The sequence below is a fragment of the Natrix helvetica genome (genome assembly GCF_964273705.1).
Source record: "Natrix helvetica genome assembly, chromosome: 3".
Lineage (NCBI taxonomy): Eukaryota > Metazoa > Chordata > Lepidosauria > Squamata > Natricidae > Natrix > Natrix helvetica.
Genome location: NC_138549.1, coordinates 48,560,524 through 48,570,811, shown reverse-complemented (window position 1 = coordinate 48,570,811; position 10,288 = coordinate 48,560,524). Strand labels below are relative to the sequence as shown.

The window sequence follows — 10,288 nt, the reverse complement described above, 5'->3', positions numbered from 1 at the left end:
GCTTTATGGGGATGCTGACTTCATTTTCCAGCTGCCCACACTGCCAAAAGCACCAAAACCTGATTCAATGACCGTGGGATTATTGTGCTTGATTGGCCAGCAAACTCACCTGACCTGAACCCCATAGAGAATCTATGGGGCATTGCCAAGAGAAAGATGAGACACATGAGACTGAACAATGCAGAAGAGCTGAAGGCCGCTATTGAAGCATCCTGGTCTTCCATAACACCTCAGCAGTGCCACAGGCTGATAGCTTCCATGCCACGCTACATTGAGGCAGTAATTGCTGCAAAAGGGGCCCAAACCAAGTACTTAGTACATATGCATGCTTATACTTTTCAGAGGTCGGATATTGTTCTATGTACAATCCTTGTTTTATTGATTGCATGTAATATTCTAATTTTCTGAGATGGTGGATTAGGGGTTTTCATGAGCTGTACGCCATAATCATCACAATTATGACAAATCACGGCTTAAACTATCTTGCTTTGCATGTAATGAGTCTTATCTCATATATTAGTTTCACCTTTTAAGTTGCATTACTGAAATAAATGAACTTTTGCACGATATTCTAATTTTTCGAGTTTCACCTGTATATGTAGGTTGTGACATAAAGAAAGAAGTACTCAATCCCATGTTCTCTGTGTCTTATACAACATACGTCAGTCATGCATTAGTAAGAGTATTTTTACTTTTCAAGTGAAATTCATAATCAGGTCTAGACTTGCCATAAGTAAGATGAAACCAAAGTCATCAAGCAGAAGTACATGATTTTCTATATGTCACAATCTATCTGTGCATTTTGTGTTCTTCGCCCTGTATGACTTTGATAAATTAATAAATATTCCATTATAAAGCTGATGTAGCAAAGATGAAATACAGAAAAAATGATCAAGAATTTTTCTGGTGATCTTTGCTCACCAATTTAGCTGATAGAGAATAAACTCTTTCTACTTTACATAAATGACCTTTGTGATCATATTATAAGCAGCTGTGTCCTCTTTGCCAACGATGTAAAAATATTTAACACCACTACTACCCTACAAAACGACCTAGATTATGTATCTGAATGGTCAAACAATTGGCAGCTCTAAATCTCTGCCAACAAATGCTCAGTCCTATACATTGGCAATAAAAATCAGAACATCAAATACAAGCTGGGCGGAAAGAATCTAAAAGATGACCCACACTCTGTCAAAGATCTAGGAGTACTCATTTCAAAAGATCTAAGCCCCACACCTCACTGTAACATCATTGCCAAAAAGGCATTCAGAGTTGTCAACCTTATTTTACGAAGTTTTCTCTCTGGAAACATCATACTGCTAACTAGAGCATACAAAACCTTTGCCAGACCTATCCTTGAATACTGCTCACCTGCCTGGAACCCACACTGTGTTTTGAACATTAAAACATTAGAGAGGGTCCAGAGATATTTTACAAGAAGAGTACTCAACTCCTCTGCTCGCAATAAAATTCCTTATACCACCAGGCTTGAAATTTTAGGCCTGGATAACCTTGAACTACGCTGTCTATTTTCCGACCTAAGCTTAGTACACAAGATTATCTGCCATAACGTCCTACCTGTTAGCGACTACTTTAACTTCAACTGCAATAACCCAAGGGTTATCAATAGATACAAACTAAATGTAATCCGCTCTAATCTTGATAACAGAAAATACTGACTTCAGCAATAGAGTAGGTAATGTCTGGAAAACTCTACCTGATCCTGTGGTTAGTTCCTCAAGCTCCCATACCTTTTACCTTAAATTGTCTAACATGGACCTTGCACATTTCTTAAGAGGTCCCTAAGGGGGTAAGCATAAGCGCACCAGCATGCCTACAATCCCTGTCCTACTGTCCCCATTTATATGTACTCATTTTATGTGTTTATGACTATGTTTTGCTTACTTATATTCATTTATTTGTGCCATTTTTATGTGGCCGTGTCAATGTCTAGACTTATGCTTGTTTCCTTCTACTTGTAATATAAAATAAATAAATAAATAAATAAATATAATAATTATTGACAAAAATAAAAAATGGCCCCAAATCACCCTATGGGTTTCCAGGACTGAAAGTGAATTTCAATCTTACCTCTTCGTTCTTTGGCTCCATAATACAGGCTCTGAAATTTAGCATATATGAAGATGTAAAAATGACAAGATCATGTTGCTTACGTTCATCAAGTATGTCCTATTCAATTTACGGTGGACAAAAAATAACTCCTATTATCTGAACTCAAGTCATTTCATGCTATTTTTAGGAGGTTCATCTATACAATGTAATCGCTTATATTAAAATGCCTAAAATCAGAAAAGAAGGGATGAAATGATCAGAAATGAAAGAAAATAGATGCATGGAATGCAATAAGGACGGTAGGGATGACAATCTCACTTTCCTAGTGCAAACCTGCATTTTTATTGAAGGCATATTTTGGCAGGCCTCAAAAATACATTGTGCTCAGTAAAAATGAAAAATCCCCATGCTGATAAGTAAAAGTTAAACACAGAATAATTCATCCCTTTATTATTACATAAATAATAAAAATTATACAGGAATTAAAAATGGAATGCATGCCTGAAAACAATCCATTTTGATGCAACTACAATATGGTATGGTGTGTTCCATAAAGATTTGCAGCTGGCTTATTAACATGGTATGTACCTTTTCCCACACATTCAACATATCTGCAATTAGTTTTAATGCAATGATTTACAAAGTATTTCTACTAAAATAAAGCAGGACAGATTTTCAGTTTGTGCATCTGAGATTCTATAAAAAAGAAATAATGAATACATAATTTTAACCACATAAAATGGAAAAGCTACTTTTATAAATGGATGCTATCATAAAGCTATAAAGGTGTTCGAAAATAATTATACTCCCAATTTTATTCAATACATCTTACCAAGTATTTTGACATGAAAATCTAAGCAGTCCTATATTTCCAGATACATTAATAATGAGCCAAAGCTTTTTTTTCTTGCAGTTAATTATTTGGCATTTTTATATTTCCTAAAGAATTTTAAACTGAGTCATCAAACTCTATCAAGTGAATTATTTGTTACTATCACAATAATTTGTCTAAAACAGAGGTAGCAAAAGTGAGAGACTTCCAATCACCTGAGAACCAGTATCTAATGCAATTAAATATTACAAAGCTTTCTCTGCTAAAATACATTAATGTAATGCACTCTTTTTCAATCTGTTGTTCTATAGTTATAATGGAATGTTTTCCCACTACTTCAAGTCAGAATGGGTATGCTGGTTGGGAATTCTAAACTATAGTCTAACACAGCGGCCTCCAACCTTTTGGGCACACAGACCAGTTCCACAGTGAGAGGTTTTTCCGCGGACTGGAGGAGAAGTATGCTGCCTGCATCCTTCTGCGGCACAGTGCTGGTCCACAGACTGGGGGTTGGGGACCCCTGGTCTAACACATTTAGAAAGTCCCTAATTGTAGAAAGCTGAAATAATCCTTTCTCTGTTTTTAGAATTACCGTTGATTTACCAGGGTATTGTATTTTCAAAAATAGTTATGTTTCCCGCATAGTCAGAAAAAGATTTTGCCCATCTATGCATTACATTTTGCAAATAATTTTTATACAAAACTATTTGTTTGATTTATTTTTAAGGAAAGTTGGAGACTTAAAAACTAGAAACTCTGCTGAAAGCTAAAAACGATTGATTCAAAATGGGACACTAGATATTTATTTATTTTCCAAGGGGAATAAACAAGTAACGTAACAACTGAAATAAATGTAAAATGAAAGAATATCTAAGCAATGCGAAAATATGCTGACCTGGTTTAAAGGGAATTGGAAGCACTATTCGGTATCTATAACAAGCATCTAGTTTTACTGGACCCTTAGATTACAAAAAGAATAAAGCAAGTCTCTTTTGCCTAGGAATGGATATACTGATCAGAAAAGGAAGTTGATTTGCTAACGGCATCCTAGCCAAAGTAGGTGTTTAAAAATATTCAGTTATACATTTGGCAACAATCATCCAACAAAAATGTCTGGCTGTATAAACTTGATTTACATTTATCAGAAGTAGTAGTAAAATGGTAATTTCATGGATTTTAAATGGGAGTTTTTATTGTTCATAAGACTATTTTGAAGTAGATAATTTCAACATTTTTCTATTGATTTAAAAAGAAACAAAACAGGATCCCAAAGTAGTTATGTTAATTACTTTGAACAAGCATCAGACTTCCTATCCCCAGCCTATAATTCTCTAATATAAATTATGTCATGGTTTTAGAAACTCTGCAATGCAATATTTTAAAAATTTATATGAATGGCAAGATAAGCTCTTTTATAAGGAAACAAGGAAATACACTAGGAAATAAAGAGTCATTATCAAGTTCATTTGTCTTAGAGACAACCATTTTTATTAAAAATTATTGAATATCAGTTATCAGAGGATAAAAGAATGGCTTTTGTTGCAATTTGCTACAAATTCTCATGTACAAGCCAGCTTTATGTTTTTTATGGAAGATGTTTTTTATGGAAGATGTTTTATATGGAAGATGTTTTTTATGGAAGATGTTTTTTAAATAGAGACACTTTCTTCTAGAATAGAGAATAATATCACAGTTTAATTTATCTTTTAAAGACTGCAAATAAGGAAAATAAAATGTTTTGAAAATTACCATATCCCATTTTTCTAAGCTTTCCTCAATGAAATATAATATATATATATTTGGCACAAAGAACTTCAGTACACTTTGGAGGAAATTCACTGCATGAAAACAGTTTCTTAATACCAAACATAACATTATTTACAGCAAACACCAAACAAACAAGTAAAAAAAGAAACCAAAAAAACCCTCATTGTCACATTCTTAATGTTTAGGCAGGTCATTTTTTTTCTCACTTATATCATATACGCTAAATGATTTCCAAATAAACACTTTCAAATAAATACTTTTTCAGTCAATTCCTTTTGAAAATTTAAATTGTTTTTTAAATAAGGGATTTTTAAAAACATTTATTCCTCCTATCTTGATTTTAAGATATTTTTGAAACAAAATTCCATTGAAGTGTCAATCGTAATTGAAATATGCAGCATAAAAATAAAAGCTGAATGTATTTAAGGCAATGGGAAAACAGTTACTAGTGTGGCTTATGAAATACTATTTCTTTGGGTGATATAATAGATAAAAATGGGAAATAGAAAAGAGAATGAATGTGAAATAGAAAGGAGTTTTATTTTTAAAATTCCATGAAATATTAAATATTTTTCTCTGTAAGGATGCAACTTACCTTAGTTTTCCAAAATTTCTATGGAAATAGAAGTAAGGTTGATCTCAGTATATCTGAGAATTTAGAAACAGAGAAATGGGAAGCCTTGTGATATATAAAATTAAATATAAAATATGTTAAGCATGTGAAACCATCAACCCTTTTGGACTGAGTTGTAAAACTCAATCCAGGTTAAAGCTACTAAATGTTTTTCAGGGAATGGCAAAAGTGCCCATCCCACGATAATTCCTTTACCAACTTATTAATTACTCAAAATGTAATGAAAATGAAATTAAGGGATGGAAAATAATCTTTTGAAAAATATTGTTTATACTAGAAAATATATGAAATATTATGAAAAACTTCTTAATAGTGTACACAAGTTTCAGAAAGTAGTATTCTACTTTCAAAAATCTGTTCAGCCATGCTTCCATACATTTCATTGGCAAAAGGGAACTTTTGCAAAATTATTAAGTAAAGCTTTTTGACATTTTTAAAATCTGTTCTGAATAAATTACGTGCAAACATTTTTTGTTTTCTTTTTCTAGAAAAAAGAAAATATACAACGAACCTTCCAGGGAAGAGTGTGCAGTTATTGATATACACAACTATAATAGATTCTTTTGCTCCTTCAATACTATCAGAACACAAATCACCTAAACTATCTGCACTATTCTTATAAAAGTACAGAGAACAGCAATGTACTTACGTAATCTCAGCGAAGAAAAAAACACACTTAATCATAGCTGAATGCATAATACTTTGCTCTTCTTATAATGTTAAGAAATCTTCATTAACCAATAAGGAGGTTTTTTTGTGGGGTGGGGGGGAGAGACATCTTTGCATATTTACAAGTTTAACATATATTACAAAGCTTGGATACATAAATTAAGTATAGTGCAAGACATTTGAAATGTTCTTTCTATTAACAGATCAGAATGTACACATTACTAAAAGAAATAATTTTCTTTATGGAACACCCAGAAAATGAAATTCACACATTCTGAAGTTTAACCTTAAAAAGGGTATCCTTACCTGCAACATCTAGTAGTACAAATAGCAATTCTCTAGTATATCTAATTTACTACTAAATGTTTTCTGTTAGATATCTATGAATCAAAAGAGTTATAAGTAGTCTTATAAATTGTGCAAATTACTAGCAAAGTAAGAAGTATTACTCTGTAAAGTACATACAAGCCAAATAAAAACTATTTGCCACATTCAAACAGCACTATTTGAGTCTGGAATTCTTTTTCTGGAAAATGCAGCTATGCAGCCAGAAATATTGGGAACATACACCGGAGGTGACTGTGTATTAAATTACAAAAGACACCCTATGAATTAAACAAACATAATTGACTGCCTGAGTCACTCTGTCATAGTCTACACTGTGTTTTCCACAGATATTAGCCATGAATTTTATATATTATTATAATGCCTATTTTCCATACAGCAAACTAGATACCAACTATCTCCACTGAAAATTTTGGATTATCTAACAGTAAATACTGTGTTCAAAACTTTGAAATATAACATTAAAAAAATTATACATAAATTTACCAGATTAAATCTTTTTATTCATCTGTGTTATCTATTATTAATAAGTATCACCAACTATATACTGTCCAGATCAATTTTTATGGAGTTGATTCAATAATATATTGTATACATTTGAGTTAAAATGTATTGTTCCGACACTATTGTCTTCATTCTTTTTTCACTGACCAACTTTATATTGAATGAAAAATAATTTCCAAATAATTTCCTGAGTATTTCTTATAAGCAAATAAATATTAGCTAGATTTAGCACTCCATTTTAAAAATTCCTAAGATTTGATAAGAAATTAGAAAATATCATACACTGGGTGAGTGAAACATGTTCACAGAACTATTCTTATAAGTGATATGGGGGGGATTAAATTTCATTAGAAATGATTTTTCTCTTAAATATCAATCTTTTTATAAAACCTTAAAAGCAAAATGGAAGTGTGACAGTTTCTCTTACACTTCTGTATTGTATCTTACTTTCTGTTTAATACTATTCCAAAGTGCAGAGACCATGTTAAGTTAAAACCTTACACCATGATTTACAGTGCTGTGTCATGCCAACTTTGGTTTGCCACTGGCATCTCTTGCTGTGGCTCTTTGGTCTTCACCCCATGTATTAAATGGAAGAGCATCTGCTTTACTTTCTTGGTATGAGTTGGTTTACCTGGGTGGAAGATTGCAAGCACACTAGATGTCTACCTCCATTATGCAAATGCTTATTTCACATTGATACGAATGGGAAAGCTATATATACATTTAAGGGAAGCAACACTGTTGTTCATATTTTATGTTTTTAGCTTTTAATCTATTACCTCAATCAAAATGTCTACAGCAAATCTTAAAACAATTGTTTTACTTGTGGCATTATAATGGGATGTATTCAGTGTTGTTGTTCAACTGACAGAAGGTTCGTTGAGTTCTTAAAAGCTTTTATTAGCAGAAAAGGGAGGAAGGGTGGGGATGAGAGCCACAAGGAGAAGCAATGTAGCACACTTGATTCCTTATTGTATCATGAACCTCTCATCAGCAGAAGATCAGCAGTGGATATAGCCCATATCACTGCATCTAGGGTGGGAGTAAAAATCATATTGTTATACTTCAATACATATTTAGTTCCTATTTATTGTTAAGTATAATACTACACTTAATATCACAAATGTATAAAAATATGGCAGATAGTGTCATAACGATATTTAAAGTGAATATCTTAAAAAACCCAATTATTTATTATATAAATATATATAGAGTCACATACACATACGCGCACACACATATATATTTATAATAAAATATTCCTGATGTAATAAATGTTATTTTTGTAGAAACTACTATAGCTATTTTCACTTCATCACAATGTTTCATACAGCTCCAAATAATGTTATAACATAAAATGTGATATAACAATAAGGTATTAGATAATAAATATTACAAATCTTATCAAATATGGAAGTTTTAAAAACAAAAAAACTAAAACTTTAAACCATACTAAGGATACAAATAGATCACATAAACCCTATTTAGGTTTGTTTTTTAAAATTTAGGCAGCAATAGTTTTTAAAAGGGCATACACCTAAATATTTTTTTAATTCCCCAAAGTGCCAAAATAGCTTTCAGACAAATGTGCATATTAAGCTGGAATGTAAGCTGAGAGAAAAGGGCAAATAGTTTGTTCTCCCTGAATTGCACATTCTTTTGCTATTATAATGTGTGAATGGCAATTTATAAAGTTCATTGGGATATACAATCCCTAATGATGTGGTAGTAGTAGCTTCACATACTCCATATTGCACACTCTTTTGTAAAGCTGCAAATACAATCATTACTCCAATCACTGGCATCACCATATCCCTCAGTCAACCCCTGTAATATCATTTTCTTGAATACAATTACAAAGCTGTCTCCTTTAAATCATTCAGATTTGGCATTCGAGATCGGTTTGTTCGGTTATACGTATGCCCATTTTGCCCACTTTTCGAAGCTATCTGATCTGAATATGATGATGTCTCACTGGCACTTCTGTTCCCTGGGGAAACATGCCAGCTTGGTTCCATCTGGCTTGGGATCTGGAGGGCTGCTCTGCCTTTTGATTGAGATTCTTGGCGTAGGTTGTTGCTGCTGGTAGTAGAAGCTTGATGAATTCGAACTTCAGAAAAAGAGGTTTTAGCTGGCTGATTTGGTAAAGGCTGGAATCGGGCTTCAGAAGGAATTGAATGGTTTGAGGAGGAGGAAGAAAGATGCAACAGCTTGCGTAAAGATTTTAGAGGCTGACTCTGAAAGACAGAAAGTAGAAAACAATGGGTGTCTCTTGTTATTTATTTCCCTCCAGCCCTTAGTTTCCTTATTTTTGTTAAGCACTAAAGTGTTTTGCATATTGACATTGCACACTACACTGTCAATTATTCAATAAATTGGCTTGAAATCTTTAAGCGGTCGTGGACAATAGGAGTTTTTGGAATTCACTAAAAGGTAGGGGAAGTATAGAAACTGTCAGATCCCATAGATCATATCAGGATGCTGCTATTCTAATAGGGAAGGGCCCCAGGTGCATTCCTTAGTTTATAGCCTTTTTCTTGATGCCTATGCATCCTGTACTTTGATTTTCCTTCTTGGGAATGTAAGGGGGGGAAAGAGCCATCTGTTTTGTCTCATTTCCAAAGCCTCCAGCAAGAGATGCCTGGGAATAACTTATCACATTTTCAGTCTGTGCTTCTCAAAACAAAGCAGAGGCTGACACACTACGCATGTGCGGATTGGCTTATTCAACATTGGACTGAGGGGAGGGTTTTCTAACTGCTTTATCCTAACTGAATTGACCAGGAAACTGTAGATCCTGCTTCCTTTGTCCTGCAATCCCTTTCCTTCAATAAAAGGTTCCTTTTGAAATGTTAATGGTTTCAAGAGTTTTACTTTCTTGAAGGGAGAGGAGAGGCAGACCTAACATAAAGCAGGATCTGCAAAAGTGGTCAACCTGGAGAAGCTCTACTCACTCTACCAAGGTGACCCTGCAAGCCATGTCTGATCAAAGTGGCAAGCACGGAGAGGGAGAATGCTGGGGTGAAACCTCTACCACCACCCAGCCAGACGCAATCTCTGTGTGCCCCATTGAAGCCGTTTTGGAGGACCCCACAACGCCGAGATGGTCGATCAGAGTAGGGAAGAAAGACAGCTGGGGCGGAAGAATCAAAGGCATCACCCTTACTCGAGGCGACTGGAAGCCAGGCTGGAAATGCAAGCTGGAAGCCCTGTGGGACCAGGAGGAACTGGGCTAAGAGCTGACTGGGGACAATTGACTGCATTTTTGATGGAGGCTTTTGAGAACCTAAGAGCCAGGGAGGAGCTGGACTGTTGCAAGAGAGGAGGCAAGGTGGCAGCAACAGCTGATGGAGTCAGAGCTGCGACCCTGTATCTGACAGCCACAGATCAGGCAGACGGGGCTGTGGGAGCAGTAGCCATCCCAGCAAACCGGCTCCGTGCAGCACTAGCTCCTGCGA

The 10,288-nt window shown here is 34.3% G+C and overlaps 1 protein-coding gene across 4 annotated transcripts in view; it reads right to left on the bottom strand.

Annotated features, from left to right (window-relative positions):
• Nucleotides 1–2,509: 2,509 nt before the first annotated feature.
• The window catches only part of CDKL5 (cyclin dependent kinase like 5), an 87,561-nt gene continuing 79,782 nt past the window's right edge, over nucleotides 2,510–10,288 (bottom strand). For all 4 annotated transcript variants that reach the window (XM_081948747.1, XM_081948750.1, XM_081948749.1 and 1 more), the window contains one exon: nucleotides 2,510–9,067. In XM_081948747.1, the coding sequence (XP_081804873.1) occupies nucleotides 8,684–9,067 (384 nt within the window). In that variant the 3' untranslated portion in view covers nucleotides 2,510–8,683. The remainder of the gene's footprint in view (nucleotides 9,068–10,288) is intronic.